The sequence below is a fragment of the Diadema antillarum genome, unplaced genomic scaffold, assembly GCF_040938485.1.
Source record: "Diadema antillarum isolate AM-2024a unplaced genomic scaffold, OU_Dant_1.0 seq00001674_RagTag, whole genome shotgun sequence".
Lineage (NCBI taxonomy): Eukaryota > Metazoa > Echinodermata > Echinoidea > Diadematoida > Diadematidae > Diadema > Diadema antillarum.
Window position 1 is genome coordinate 99,405 of NW_027272370.1, and position 17,223 is coordinate 116,627.

Genomic DNA, 17,223 nt, shown 5'->3' on the forward strand with positions numbered 1-17,223 from the left:
TATTCTTGCCTCCTCCGGGCATGTTGCAGACGACGGACCGAGTTTACTCGATGCGCGCCCCCTATAGCTCAACCAGCGTGAAGAGTAGTCGCTAGGACACTTTTCAGAACTATGGTGTTTCCACTGACACCATAGCCATTGGTATCTTCGACCGCTCTTAACCGGTTGTGTTTTTAATATATTAGAAATGGAATCAAATCATGTTAAGGGCCGAATCCCGTTGATGGCGTACAACAAAATGTGAAAAATCAAAAACGATTTCTCACTTTTTTTTTTGGTGAATAAACAACGACAGTACAACTTATAACAATGACGATATAAAAAATATAAACAATTTGTACTGGATGTGGAAATTGTTTTATTTCTCGTCAATGATATACAGACAAAGGAATATAATTAGCTCACTTTCTTGTCGTGATTTGGACAATATGGCAGTCGGGCATCATCCGTTACGAAAAACTGCAAGCCCTGTTTATCCCCTTTCTCCATCCCCATTCAAGCATGATTCTGCGAGGTCATGGGGAAGATGGGCCCATGCTGTATTTTCATTGTCGACGTGATGACTTGTCTACGTTTGACAGTATCAATCCCCTGGGTCTAAACGCAAACACGCTGTGGGAGCACCCTCTTCGTTCCGCTGCGTTATCTGATGAGATCTTCGCATTTGCTTCCCGACGATAGTTTGCATTGTTACACTGCGGCCCGCTACTTTTGCTTTCCAGAAGTGGCTCATCCTATACAATGACAATCAATATTGATTTTTATGATATATGATATCGCTATATATCTATATCTCTATACAGAACAGAATTCAAGCTCATGCTGTCAATACCAAGAGTTCATTTTTGTTGACACACAAATTTTCGGGCTCCCTGCCCTTTGTCAAGTGATTTTGATTCCGAATCAAAATCACAGGGCAGGGAGCCCGAAAATTTGTGTGTCAAAATATAAACTGTTGGTATTGGTAACATGAGCACGAGTTCTGTTGTACTTTTGATATTATTGTGCCAACACGTGAACTACGAATTAAAGTTAATATCCCACAGTCCTTTTTGTCCGCGCATGCATGTGCTTTTTGGAAGCATTAAAGTATTAAGTATAAAGCATTAAAAGCGAAAGCAAAAGTTGTTCTTTTTATTTCAGTCATCGCCAAGGCAATTCGCTTCTGAATCATCAGCGTTCCTTTATCATTACCCTTTCTGCATTAAAGCTAAATATTTTGGTATTATATCGCTAGTATAGGCCTATCGAATTTCAATCCGTTTATGTCGTTGATCGAGAACATATAGGTTGGTTTGTTTTTGGTTGTTTGCATTTTCTATGTTTGCAAGGTAAGATTGCAAGATAGCCCATCTTCCGCTGCACTATCACAATGCTGATGGTCTTCCATGGGGTCGGTCCAGTTGTATGTACTTGGAGCGGACCACTTCGCAGGGTTGTGCTCCCTGCTTTTTGCGATGAATAACTATAATTGATCTTTTCAGTGCGTGGGGCGCGACTCTCTCATACACGGGACCCCCATTTTATGTCCTATCCGAGGGACAGAGTGCTTTGCTTCTTACTAGAGGGGACAACATGACGACATCGCCAAGCATGACTCTGTGGGATTCGAACCCTATCCTGAACCCTAGCCACTTGATGGAAAGTCATATACGATCTCGACCGAGCCATCTCGCCGCCCTGAGTTCAAGCTACGATGTCGACAGTGAAAGATAGTTCGATAGATGGAATAGAGAATGATCCAAATGCGCAATTTCCATTTCCAATAAGAATATTTGAAATAATACAAAACCGAATGGCTTGGCCCTCTTTATTTTACACTCTAATAAAAAAAGTCTATGAATGAATGTCAAATGACAGTATTTCCCCAAACCTCGCAAAAACGTGCTGCCACCATTTTCAATCGTGAAGGATACAGCATTCTATCCTTTAAATCGATTCAGAATCTGGAAGCAAGATTTTCTTCCTCATCTTTGTATTTCAGTCTTCAAAGGACATTTCGTCTCTGAATTTTTCGATGAATTGACCGGTTTTCTCTGTTACTCACACTTTTTATTCTAAGCTATACGATGTGTCATCAGCGCTTGATTGGTGTATGTACACATAAGACATAGTATGAAAACAAACAAAGAATAGCAGCAAAACCAATATGCCCAATGTGACAAAGAAAATGTGGTGAATGATTTATGTTCTGCTTGTGTGGGAAATAGACGGGGAACGAATCTGAGCATTGCCGAGTTTCGTCACCCTGCTCTCGTGTACACTGCGCCGTCACCTGCCGCCCTGATTAATTGTGGCAGATGTAAGGAGGATCGATACATCAACGTGCAAGTTACAGGAGTTGATGAGCAAAGAACCATCATTCCCTTGTCTTCAAGTATTAATCAAATTATTATCAGCGTTCGATGGCCCTTCCGCCATCCCATTCTTCTCATTATAGTCGACAACCTCGGACAGGCGGCCAAACGGTTGTCGGCTGCGAAAGGAGACGGCGAGCGGGAAAGCCGGCAAGCAGCCCGCCGAGATTCGGGCTTTTCCCCTTCTACAGGTGCACCTCTCCTCCGCTAGGACTATCGCGTGCGCCTTCTCATCTAGGACCATTAATCCTTTATTTAGCGCATAGGAAAAAAAACTTGGGACAGCGTTATTGATTTTGTTTGCTAGTGAACTACCAGAAGCCCTTTTTTGTTTGTCCCCTATTCCTGCGTGCATCAAATGTTGACGGGGGAAGCGTGAATGTGGAGTTGAACATAGGGGGTGACGACCAAACAAAGGCTCTGTGATTTGGCGGCGAGTAAGACAAAAAAGAAAAGCATGGGAAGGTCTAGCTAAAAGTTGGTCCATGTTTACCCCATTAATTGCAAATGATAAGCAATCCAATGACTTTAAATGCACGAGTAAACGCGCAGCCGCCAGGCAATGCCAAGGGAGAAAGACCAAAGCGCGCACGACGAGAAATCCGTGAGAAACTAGATGATAATTAAGGAGACAGACCAAGCGACGAGTTTTGCACCTGGTGATGTACTTTTATCCCCTCCACGTCCCCGAAATATTTCCCTTTCGAAACTAGCCGATATTTGTTGGTCTTCTAATCCTACTTGTTTCACATGACCGAAGTCATTGGTGGATCTATTGTTTTGCTTTGGGGCTTGTCCCTATATGCTTTTTTTTTCTTCGATACAAGCCCATGTGCTTGTCGCATGCGTCTGACAGCAATATCGACTCGTGGACTTATTCCAAACCTCCCCAGCAAATGCGCGAAGGAGGTTAATCTTAAAGGTCATCTGAGCAGCTATAAGCATACAGAAAGTATTTGATTAACCTCATGAAACTACAAATCGATGATAGAAATTTTGCGGAATATGCCTATAATATATTATGTCAATTTGCATAAATGCACTCGAGAAAAACCATGTACAGTAAAATAGGCATCGTTATCTAATAACACATTTGTTGTATTCGTAATCCAAAGTTTGATATACAGAGGGCACTCTTTTCATTCTAGAAGGGAACGCCTTTTCCTTGTCGTTATTTTTTTTATTCTCTTAAAGACGGCAATTAAAAGAATGCTCCTTGAACAAAATTATGGCTAACATCAATTTCGCTGGAAGTACTTATTATTCGATGTAACAATTCCTTGAATTAACTTGTAATTGTTGTTGCAACAAATTTTTGATCGGAAAATCGTGTCATTTTCAAGTTCAGTGGATGTGTCCTGAATAATCTCGAAAGTCAAACCAACTCATGACTTAATAAGCTGCTACGATGGTCGTTGAAGACGGATGGAAGTCATAATTACCACTAAAAATAGCTACAAATGTCAATCTATAGTTAGCAAAGAGGTTGTAGTTTTGCATATTCAATCCGATAAACATACGAAAGTAATAAAATCACAACGTTGCTAACAGGAGTACTGAACCAAAGTAAAGTTTCGATATCGCCGTCGGAGACAACTGGTATGGTAAAGTAAAGTAGTAATCGGTATGGTAAAGTAAAGTAACAATCGGTATGGTTCAATTCTTGTCAAAATAGTGATATCACTACAACGCACAAAGTTATTGTTATTGTAGTAGATTTTCAGTATTTTTTAGATAATTAGAATTTGTTTTATTGGCGCTTGTTTTAGCTCTATTCTAGACATTTCTAAATGTCGGAAGTGCACTGTATAATGGAGAGCTGAATATTATTTAACGGTATTAATGTAATCGAATGCAGCATAAACAAATCTATAATATAATTGCAGTGGCATTTAAACTGAACAGTATCAATTGGACCGATATTCCTTCTTAAATTGCCGTTGTATCTTACCACTATAGTTTTCTCTCTAACGTTTGATCACAAGATTTACGGATATTCAATTTGCGTTAATTTGTGTTGTATACATGCATGCAGTTATTCAGCCGTAAAAACCAGCAATTACAGCGCCTTTGGCTGTTTGCACCACTAGTTTTGCGGTAGCCCGCTTGATTTTCCGCCTGCTCGCTTAATTGTGATAAGTCCGAGAAGTCACGAGGGCCAAATATTTGATGCCGCATTCGTTGTCCCACCAGCTCTGGCGGGATTTGCCCTTTCGTCATTGAACTCATCTTCGCAGATGTGAAGAATGGCATTACTTTGAGATGACGACTTTTCAGTCACATAGGGAAAAGGGAAAGTAGGTATTGTTGTTTTTTGTTAGACATTTTACCAAATGTGAGGGGTGAATAAACTTCCGTGGGGTTCGTTTCATAAGGCACTCAGAAGACAAAGTTATTTGACGAAATCGCAAATTTGGCAAATGAAAAGTTTTCAAATGCTGATTTGTCATGTTCTGAGAAGACTTTTCTTTATAAAGAGGATAAAAAAATTCTTCTTCGTTTGAAAAATGAAGAAGAAAGAATATTTCATTAAGTGAAACGTAATAGAAGAATACCTTAAGTAGAGTATTATGTAAACCAAGAAAAGAAAAGTTGATTCGTGATCAAGATACAACTGTATTTGAAAATTCAATATACGTTTACAAGAGTGATCAAAAACCCGATTTCAGGTTTGTTGAGTTCTCCTATAAGCTGATGGAAAAGCAAGATGATTATGTTCTGAGGACATCGGTTCGGTTTGGATGTTGCTGTGGTGGTGGAGGGGTGCGGGCTTCAGTTTGCCTGATATCGAATTATGTACAGTCATAATAATGCACTTGACTCATTGCATCTTTTCTTTACATATTGGAACCCCCCAAATTGTCGCCGACATAAGTTACAGTGTTTTAAACAGAGTAAGTATAGTAAAAGTGAAATAAACGCGATCTCACGCCATAAGAAATGGCTCCAACCATTGACGGTAAAAGGACTGTGAAGCAGTCCAGTGTACAAATCGTGATCACGCCATCTACGCTCAAACTCGGTTATTCTCATGTGATATGTCACGTTTCCGTGACTATATTGTATTTTGTACTGAACTATTTAGACACCCACAGCATCTGTACGGGTCTTGTGATTTTTTCAATTAATCTTCAATTGTTGTGCACGGTGTAATATTATTTTCGACATTGTGTTTGCAGAAAAATAGAAGATAAAAATTTTGTCAGCCATCTAACCCAAGTGTGAAATAATTCATCTCTCTCTCTCTCTCTCTCTCTCTCTCTCTACATATCTTTTTTTTTTATTTTTCGGTATGCAGAAATAGAACAAAACTCTAATTTCTTCTTCTTCAACAGTAAGATCCCGTCGATTTCACCGGTATCATTAGTATTATTTTTTTAATCAGTACTAGTTGCAGTTTGATTTTCCTACTCACGCAGTGGCATATTGTATTCTTCATGGGTTCAAATAAGTCTAATGAAACGTTTGAGTTGAACTTCATGACAGTCACTTATCAAGACTTGGGTTGTGTAACATTATTTTCCAAGTCCTTTTGATGCATAGCGATAATCTCCTTAATCTGCCCATCGACAATTGCATAGCTTTTTATGTCGTAATGGTAGCTTCAGCGGGATGCCTGGTCTTATATAGGATCAGGTGACGAGACAGGGATCACTGCACCACGCCTTGAACAAAGGAGGCTCGCGCGCCTACGGATGGCTGTCATGGTTGAATTGTTTAAAAAGTAAGAACTGATTAGACACCCCCCCCCCCCCCCCCCAAAAAAAAAAAAAAAAGAAAAAAGAAAAAAGAGAGAATAAAATAGAATAAACCTACTCGCGATACAGAGGTGGAGAGTCAACCATGAAAAAAATATATATATCAGTGAGTGAGCAGATATCGTCAATTTTTGTTGTATGCATCGTCTCTTGTTTTGCTATATTTCGTCTTTGTCTTGTGCAGTGCAGGTGTGCCATCAAAACCGAAAGTAGGAAGGGACCAAGTGCAAATTCTACGCGTTTAGCGACACTTCAGTCATTTTAGCCCTGGCACAGATAGTACACCAGTTCGCTTGTCGAACACTTCGTTTTTTATTGCCAGAGAGATAACCAATAGGATGTGGAGCGGAGCGGGCACCTTCGAAGATACAGAGAGTAAACAAAAACTGTAGTTCGACTTATTTTAGCGGGTTGTATCACGCGAGGGGTACGACGACTCACGCCTAGATGTTTGCTGCTAAACTAAACTAATCCATCTATCGCAGTCTGTATGAGAAGAGCCGATCACCATCATCTTAGTGGGCATCACTGGAAGTCGGGCCAGGCGCACGCGACTAAAGGGCGTTGTCCTGGTTACCAGTAATGGCCACCAGAAGTGGATTTAATCATAGAGGGTGGTTCGCATCAGAATCATGGACATCATAGCAGTCTTATGATTGTGAAATTATAAGAAAATAAAAAAAAAATTGATCTGCATTGAAAAGATCGAAGAGATAATAACTGCAATGAGTTTTTGTAGTTGTCGCTTTGATGTAGCAGTAGTCGAACAAAAGACATGCGCTTTGCTGAATTTTCATTGATACACACTCGGTGTGGAAACCGAAAGTTTTCTTCCCACAAAGCCTACTTTACCGATGCTTACATGATGCTGTTCATGAGTAATGTTTCTAAGCAGCTTGAAAAATAATAATTACTGCATTGCTATGTATATAAAGGAAGGAATAAAAGACGGGATAAATGTTTCACTATACATTTCTAAGAAAATGAAACCAATATTGTGTGTTACACGTGTAAAATCTAAAGTCCGCTAAAGAATGAGGATACAAAAATATCTGTGTTATCTATAGTATGAGAAAGAATTAAGCCCAGTAAAGGGAATATGATTTTCGTTGCAGTCATTGAAAGAACCAATTTACTTACAGAAATATAAATAAATAAAGACAAAATAAACTGACCAGAAAGAATATAAATTATTAGTGGAAAAGTGAGCAAAGAAAATGGGATTCCATCGGGATTCGAACCCGAGACCTCCGGATTGCTAGACCGGTGCTCTACCGACTGAGCTATAGAAAGCCCTAGTGCAGTGTTCGTCCCAGAAACCCTTAATTCTCAATGCTCGGGTGGTCAGAAGCTATAGCAGTGTGTTTGTGTGTGACACACACGCACACACTTGAACCTGGCATAAACCCGAAGGATAATTCAACTTGGGGATAAATGCGAGGGATCACCGAAGTGATGCAGCTTTTTGAGTTTGTAACAAATAAAGACAAAATAAACTGACCAGAAAGAATATAAATTATATAATTTATATTCTTTCTGGTCAGTTTATTTTGTCTTTATTTGTTACAAACTCAAAAAGCTGCATCACTTCGGTGATCCCTCGCATTTATCCCCAAGTTGAATTATCCTTCGGGTTTATGCCAGGTTCAAGTGTGTGCGTGTGTGTCACACACAAACACACTGCTATAGCTTCTGACCACCCGAGCATTGAGAATTAAGGGTTTCTGGGACGAACACTGCACTAGGGCTTTCTATAGCTCAGTCGGTAGAGCACCGGTCTAGCAATCCGGAGGTCTCGGGTTCGAATCCCGATGGAATCCCATTTTCTTTGCTCACTTTTCCACTAATAATTTATATTCTTTCTGGTCAGTTTATTTTGTCTTTATTTGTTACAAACTCAAAAAGCTGCATCACTTCGGTGATCCCTCGCATTTATCCCCAAGTTGAATTATCCTTCGGGTTTATGCCAGGTTCAAGTGTGTGCGTGTGTGTCACACACAAACACACTGCTATAGCTTCTGACCACCCGAGCATTGAGAATTAAGGGTTTCTGGGACGAACACTGCACTAGGGCTTTCTATAGCTCAGTCGGTAGAGCACCGGTCTAGCAATCCGGAGGTCTCGGGTTCGAATCCCGATGGAATCCCATTTTCTTTGCTCACTTTTCCACTAATAATTTATATTCTTTCTGGTCAGTTTATTTTGTCTTTATTTGTTACAAACTCAAAAAGCTGCATCACTTCGGTGATCCCTCGCATTTATCCCCAAGTTGAATTATCCTTCGGGTTTATGCCAGGTTCAAGTGTGTGCGTGTGTGTCACACACAAACACACTGCTATAGCTTCTGACCACCCGAGCATTGAGAATTAAGGGTTTCTGGGACGAACACTGCACTAGGGCTTTCTATAGCTCAGTCGGTAGAGCACCGGTCTAGCAATCCGGAGGTCTCGGGTTCGAATCCCGATGGAATCCCATTTTCTTTGCTCACTTTTCCAAGAAATATAAATAAATAAAAGTGAATACATGTTTCTTAAATGTTCGATAAGTAGGAGTTGAGAGCATAATGTAATACAGCGGTGAGAATGAAGAACTGGAGGAGCGGTGCTAAATGTTTTTCAAAACCCACGTCACATGCCTTCTACAATATTCTGTACGGCATATCCACAGTTTTTTAGGATTGTGGAACCCATAGAAACACGATGATAGCATCTTTTTTTTTGGCTTAATAGACTAACACTCACACAAAAACTCACCGACAGACACGCGCAAATTACTGCAGTAAGACCGATATCTAATTTCTTATAGTGTACTAAGAACTACTCGTCATTTTCATTTATTACATCTTAATAACAAAAATTAGAACATCACAAAATAAACTCTGTGGCCAGGACTCCTCAGAAGCAACCTGCTCTTGGTGAACATGCCTGTAGTTGGCGCACGGATTTCTATGGGGAAAATGCATTTTGACAACTGTGATGATTTCGAACAAAAAGCCCGTACCGAATAAAACCCCACACAAAAACAAACCAATCATAACAGAATACGAAAAATCGTCAGTTGAAAGAGCATACCTATGCCTATTTGCGCACACAATACACACAAGTCACAAACGCCCTTAGAGCGAGGTAGATGCGGAGAAAGAGAGAAAACGAAAAGAAAATATAGTGTACAGGATATGACGGGTTTATTATTTTTATTTAACACCAGAAACGCGCGCGCATGCACACACGACCTCATAAGATGTCCTCAACAAGCATTATTTGAGTTAGTTAGTTGTAGCATGTTCTGTCTGTCAAACTGATTTCAGTTTGTATTCGAATTTTGTCAGCTCGCATGTTTCCAGTCTCCAGAATTCTTTAGCAGTAAGTAAAGATATGGAATATACAGCAGCATTATATATCATCATGGACAAACTGTAGTACCAACATCTTACGTAGGCCTACTAAAAACTGAGGGAGATTCAAACAGCTAGTATTATTCCAGAATCTCCGGACAGACCTTTCAACCGTGCTGTTTTGTTAGACCAGCAGAGATGACTGATCTTCAGACTCTTAAAAAACTACGAAAGGAAAGAAAATACATGAAGACAGAAAAATGATTATGACATTGTAAAGAATAATGTGTAAAACAAATTGATGAGAGATATTATTTCTATTGATAATAGTGTCAGGAATTATTACAGAAAAGACTCTTATATCAATCAGACCAGTAACATTATATTGAAGTCAAACAATAAGAATAAAAGTTATTTGTTATTTAGCATTTAATTCTATTCGTAATGCAATTATTCATTAATCGTTCATTTTTCTATTTCTGTTCTCTACACAAGGAAGCCAATTCACAGGAATACTTCATAATGTACATGATTATGGATATAATGAAAAATTGTACAAATGCGGTATGTTGCATTTATTTCAAAAAAAATAAAGGGGAAAAGGAAGTGTAAAACATTTCTCTGCATGTGAATATTTGATACAAACCGTTGTAAATATCAACACACCTTTGATATGAGAGCTGCCTTTCGTGGATAAATATTGGATGATGCTAATTTTGATTTACAATACCTGCATATGTCTGGTGACCTACACGCCAGTTTCTCTTCGCTTACTATGCTCATGGAGCTATACTGAACCACGATCTCCATGCTAAAGTGATTTTGATCAATCACATCGCTCAACGGGGACCCGATAGGCCAACACAAAATAATATATCCGCTAAAGGCTCGGTCACAAATACCATTAAGAACTGCTACGAACGCCGTACGAACGATTTGTAGACAATTTCGTAAGATCTTCTTAAGAAGGCCGTACGAAACCAGCGTTCTAGACCGTTCGTAGACCGTTCGTAAGTTCGTAGCCTGGTCGATGGTCTTGTCCAAGATTTTTTTAACTTCGTACGAAACCCTCTCTTCGTAAGGCGTCGTACAAACATCGTAACAACTACGCAAGATTTTGCAGGGTCGAGAGACAATTCTTGAAGCCTTCAATTCTTACGATGATTCTAAGAACGCCTTAAGTTGTTCATAGAGAACTCTTACGTCTTTCGTAAGAATGCCTTACGAACAGAGATTCGTACGGCGTTCTTACGAACAACTCTTCGAGTTTGTAAGGCGTTCGTAAGGGACTCGTAAGGCGTAGGTACACAATTTGTTCTTGCGAATTAAAAAGCGTTCGTACGAAATTCGTCAGAAGGCCGTAAGAATCTGTGCCCCATCTACGAATCTCAACGAACTCCAGAATTCGTACGAACAGTGACATTCGTATGAACGCATCGTTCGTACGAACCTTTGTGACCGTAGTTAACGGCTACTGTTTTGATAATGTTACGACAGCATACATTTGCACCGTTAAAGTTAAATGCAAACAAAGTTACACAGTACATTGTCTTTCCTTGTAGCTCCGCCAGACACAGAGTCCAATGGATTATCAAGCACATCAATTAAGCAATGCATCAAGAGCGTTAAAACATACATACACGCATACACACACAAACATACGCACACATACACAACAAGGAGCTGTATTTCAGTTATTTGCAAAAGATAACACAGCTGCTGACAAATCGCCATACATGACAAACTTCAAGAAAATATGTTGCCCGCGAGCCATATACAGTGGTCAAGAAATTAAGCCTGTTTGAAGTGTAGCAGGTGATCTGCCGCTGAAGGCGTTACTTGAGTGTATAATGACGCAACCGTCTGATGGTACAGCCCATTGTAAATAAAACAAATGTCAGGTCTTCGTATATTATGGCCCTAATGATCTGGTCATAAACTGGTGTGAGATCGCATTGACATTTCGTGATTTAAAGGGGGCGTTAAATAACATGAAACAATTTCAACGAAATGTTATTGCTGATCAAAGTTGGTGAGACTATTAAAAAATACACTCATTTGAGTGTCATTTATGATTATTTGGCATGGTTTCAATGAAATGTTATTCTTGGGGCGTGACTGCGTCAGTGAAGCTTTTTGTTCGAAAAAAAAAAAAGACCGGAAACTGTGGCCATGAAATTATCTTCCACCATGGACATGATAGTTGCTTGTGGCGCGGGTAATTCTTCCTGAGAAATTTTTGGACAAAGTTGGGGATATTTGGTATTTCTTCGATTTGTTTTGTTTCTGAGAAAATGTGCAGAAAATTGAAAAAAAAAATACAGTAATGCCTTGAATTATTTGAAGGAATGTAATTGACTTACATTACATTATTGAATGTTTTGCAAATTTTCACCACAATAAATCAATTACTGACGTACCCTTTGTTTTAATTAGGACACCTTAGTAACATTTTTCTTTCCTGACAACAAGTTGGGAGGTGTAATAGAAAAGGAGAAGAAACATGAATCAGTCTATCCTTTGTACCTGTGGTGCGTGTCGCACGTGTTACTTTGACAGAAGACACCACTTTTGTTCAAGTACGCATAATTCCTAAATCACAGCGGGCCTATACATAACGAGCAGCAATTCCATGTCCCTTTCAATATTTCAAGCAGCAATAATTTAGTTTCCAGAAAATAGGTCACGCAAACAAAACCATTGAAAAAATTTGTACTTCTGTAACTGTTCAATGCTCCCTGATGCTATTCAACGCAAGCAGAAACACGCATACTAAGCCAATTACTTTTATCCCAAAGATTGAAGATTAAAGTGCTAAATCTGGCCAACTGCACAAAAGTAATGTGCTCAAGATGATTACTGTAGAATACATGGCAGCTTTGCACAAATTGCAAAGAGATTCTAAACTTTCTCTAAACACGTCCCTGCAACGCGAAAGTTTATACGAAGGTGACCTTAGGCCTGCCCGACATAGCAACAACTAAGTGCATTAAATTTGACCGTATATAGGAAGCTGGAATAGCTTGTTACCAACAGGTTCTTTCGGGGTAACCATCTACGGATGGGAACACATGGGTAAACTGATGTATTTTATTGAAGATAGCATCGTGGGTTTTTTGTTAAACAAAAAAAAAAAATGCTAGCATGAATTACAGCTGCCCAATTGGTGCATGCGCTAACGAAAGCTATTTCACGGAGCCGTGTCATTCATTCCCTCTGCTCGCAGACTGAGTGGCGGAGACCGCCGGGAGATTCCCGCTCGGCTACTCGGTCCATCTGCACGGAGCACGGAAAGTTCGGTTAATCAGTTACGGCCGTTTGAACGCTCGGCGCTTTGTTAATCAAGTTCATGTTTAACATTCATGTGCGACTGGATTAATGATTCTTTTCACTGCTCAGTTAGTTTGACACTATTACACAAAGAGTTATGCTACAAATGATTTTTTGTTTTTGTTTTAAACAATACCTAATCCTCTCTAATTGGCATCGATTATGATTATTCATTTTCTAAAACAAACAATGTAAGAACCACTTTAATGCAATTTGATTGTTCATGAATATAACTTGCATCGGCTTAATATCTGCTGAAATAGGGGAAAAGGCAGAAATGGTGTGTAAGTATGACGTCATATTCATATCAATGTTTAATATAGCTAAGAACACACCTCTGTGTATACAAATTTAAATAATATTCCCGTTTGCATGCAATATGAATTTAATTCTCGCATTTGTGTTATTTTCTTTGTGTTCAATAGAGAAATAGGATACCGATTTCTATTTGATACAACGATGGCTTTCGAAACATTTATATTTCTAGCGAAGAGGGAATATTGTTTTTGTTTGATTCTTATTTAGGGATAACATGTCGAGATATTCTTTACGTCAAATTTCTTACACTGGTATGGATATGTAAAGTATCACGTGTGTGAGTAAATAAAGCAAACTGAACTTATTTTGTTTCTTTCAGTTGATGTTTTTGAGTCATAGCAAAGTTCAACATTAACTTTCTTTGTCTAGCTTGTTTACCTTTACTGATTATTCTTTCAATTCTGTAACTTTCTAACAAGAACTCTTTGTTTAAACTCACCAAACGCTACTCACAACTATTATTTCTAACTCTGTTTAGACTGAAATAAATGGCGATTTTATCAGTAGGATGTATTCCCTCCTTTAAAGCTCTTGTAGTCGATCGATAGTGCAAACATTAGCATGGGTTCTGGGTTTTGGAGCGTGGCACATATCCGCATGCTTCTCATCATTTTGAGGAGTCGTTGGGAGATTATTGCGCAACGGCACCATCACACGAGCGGCTGCTCTTCGGGTCGAGGATATGCTCGCGTGGCGGCTACACACACTCTGCCGCTTATCTCTCCTGAAATACGAACCTCTGTTGAAATAAGACGAGCAAGCATCGTGCCTGCTGCTACAGATCCGATATCCAACTGATTAAACCATTTCAGGACTCTTTTAAACTGTAAAAAACGAACAAAGAATGGTGGTTTGTTTGTTTGTTTTCCTTGATTAGGGTGACATTGTAACCTTTTTTTTTTTCGAACAGGGGAGTTTATTGCCCTAAAACGAGAGCAAAATATTTTCAAGGGAAAATCTTTGTGTACATTTTTCAAGCGAGTAATACTGGACATTTTACCCGCAGTTGATAAAATCAAACAAGATTTGCAGTTTGCCTATGCATTTTCTTAAAATGTGCTTTGTATTATTGTAAAAAAAAAATTGAGCTGCATTGATTTCACTCGTATAATTATGTAAATGTCATATTGTACTTCATACTTTCATTGGAAATGGAAATGAAATGAAATAACCAGGAATCAATTTCTGTATCTTCCTTCTCCACTCCTTCTTTCACCCCCCCCCCCCCCATCTCGCTCTCACTTTCTTCATCTATCTAGTTGGCTTTATTTGTGGCTACATTCCACTTAAAAGCCTTCATCGACGGGGAATAAGCCGAATGAATCGTTGTTCTATATCTATAATTGAAAATGTGACTGAAATAGATCGTCTTATAATCAAATAGTCCCGTCTTGGTCTATCGCTCTCCTTGCAAGCAAATTTGCAGAGCATTTGACTAGAGTTAGAAACAGAATTATCTTTGCTTCGATTATTATTCAGTGTTGATTTCTGTCGCGTGTGTTGACTTCTCTTCCCGCAAAGGACAATAACGACTCACTGACAAAGGATACAGCTTTAAATCTTGACATAGGCTGCTTTTGTAAGCATCGTTTTCGTTTACACTTAAACAAATATGAAAACAAAGAAACAGAAAATAGTGGAACTAATGTAATGTATTATAAATAAGAACAATAATTGCAATGGAATCATTGGAAAACGTATCAATTAGTGCAACTAGTGCGTAGTATAGACATCTGAGTGTATTTCATAGAGATGTTCAAGAGCCGGAGGCATTGAGTTTACCACCCCCCCCCCCCCCCCCCCGTCGCTCCCGCTTTCTAGTTCTCACATGCATATCGTACTTTGCTGATAAAGTGAATGATGAAAAATGTATATGAATGTCTTTAAAAATTAGCACATGTGTTCTATTTTGGATATCGTAAGCTATAGGGTATCATTTCTCTTCTTTCTCTTCTAACTTTTTTTTTTCAATTGCTAAGAATACTTTCGATATCTATGATTGTTCAAAGCCCCCTCCCCGTCTCTCCCCTGCCACTAATTTCCGCGCTGTTGATGTTATTCTTTTTTCCCTTTCCATCACTCACACTCTTTCAGGAATGGAAGGATGAGTACTTGACGTGGCGAGATGACAAATATTACAATGTATCCCACCTTCGGATGTCTTCCGATGATGTATGGTTGCCAGACATTACACTAGCGAACAGGTGATCGCCAGAGGATATCATATAGGCCCTACTCAGTAATCTTGCGATGTTTCACATCTCTTGTTGCTACCTGTATGAAGGGATGGTAAAATTTTGGTTGAGACCTGGTTCCAGGTTTGGAACGTTTTTGATACCATAAAACCTCGTATGAAATATGAAAGAGCATCTTGCCATGTTTCAAATCTCCTGTTGATACCTACATGAAGGGATGGTAACATTTTGGTTGAGATCTGGCTTCAGGTTTAGAGCTTTTTTGGATACGATAAAGAGAAACCTCTTTTGAAATATGAGCATGCAATTCCAAAAGGAATGCAACGTTTATTTGATGAAAATTGATTGCAAAATGGCTGATATTTATGTATATATGTATATATATATATATATATATATATATATATATATTAACATCTGTTTTTAGATATCTCAGGTATTTCAAAACCAATTTTTATTAAATGAACTTTGAATTCCTCTTAGAAAGATATGCTCTGTAAGATTTCATAAGCGCTTTCTTACTATAAAAGCTGAAAGCTCAATCCTCATCTCCACCAAAACTATAGGGCCTACGCATTGGAAATGTATAGATGTAATTTCAAAAGCGAGTCTTTTGGTATGACGAGATTATTATTGTCATTATTATTATTATTATTATTATTATTATTATTATTATTATTATCATCATCATCATCATCATCATCATTATTATTGCATAAAAATCATGGTGGGTTTATAAGACTTCCGCCTGTACGGTTGTGCCTTGACGTCTTGTGTTTATTATGCCAAGTTGTCGTAATGAATCGTAGGGTATAATGCACAAGATAATGTACTAGCATACATGTTTCGCGTTAAAGTCTAAAACAGTTGTTTAGTAGCGGCAGTGTTACTCGGATTAGTGAAAGCGCCTTATAAGTAATTTCAAAACGGTAATTTACTGCACTAACTCTTCCTACATAATCATATCGTCCAAGAGTTTATCGTACAAGTAATGCTTATCAGTCATGAATGCCCTTTACCGGTGTCTGAAATCACTGGTAAAGCATACTTAAGTATAGAACCAGTTGTATCCCGTGCGAATTCTAGTTCCGTTTTGGATTGTCATTAATTTGCCAACGTGCCTTCAATACTATTTTGTTTATAGCTTCCTTACTAAATGCCGTTTATTGCTGTAATCAGTTCCGTTTCCTTACTTAAATCTCCTATTTCTATCTGTCGGTCTCTTCCCTAACCCCGAAAACTTCATATCATCACATCTCACTGCTTCTCAATCAAATGTAAATACTCATCAATGTAATCCACATCATCATTCTCTTCTGAATTATTTTCCTCATCGCTTATTCATCTCCCCTTTCCTTTTTTCAACGTCATTTTGATGATCATATCTTTTAGCCTGATCTTTTCTTTCTCTCCTTTTCAATCATAATGATCTCTCATCACCTGTACCCTTAATTCATGTCTTTCCTTTGATTGTACTTCTTGTTCTTCTTCGATTTTTTTCTCATGCATGATGATCCTACTGTTTGTTTTTATTTTTCTTCCGTTCCGACTCCGTCGCCAAATACTTGACACTCGGCGATTTTTCTTCTCCCCTCCTCCTAATTCTTCTTCTTCTTCTGCTTCTCCTCTCCTGCTCCTCCTCCTCCACTCCTCCTCCTCCACTCCTCCACCTCCTCTTTTTATCCTCCTCCTCCTTCTCCTCCTCTTATCCTCTTCCTTGTTCTTCTCCTCTACTCCTATTCCTCCTATTCCTCATCCCCTTTCCTTCCTTCTCCTCTTTCTCCTCTCCTCCTCCTCGTTCATCTTCTTCTCCTCTTCCTCTCTCCTTCCTCCTACTCCTCTTCCTCAACTCCTCTTTCTCTTTCTTCTTCTCCTTCTCTTCATCTTCTCTTCTCCTCATCATCTCCTCTTCCTTCTCCTTATCCTCTTCT

General features: G+C 38.9%; 1 protein-coding gene across 1 annotated transcript in view; it reads left to right on the forward strand.

The window, feature by feature from the left end:
• Positions 1–17,223, forward strand: part of LOC139711616 (neuronal acetylcholine receptor subunit beta-4-like) — a 60,575-nt gene that overhangs the window by 12,355 nt on the left and 30,997 nt on the right. The window contains exon 4 of the mRNA XM_071623473.1: positions 15,192–15,301. Within this exon, the coding sequence (XP_071479574.1) occupies positions 15,192–15,301 (110 nt within the window). The remainder of the gene's footprint in view (positions 1–15,191; positions 15,302–17,223) is intronic.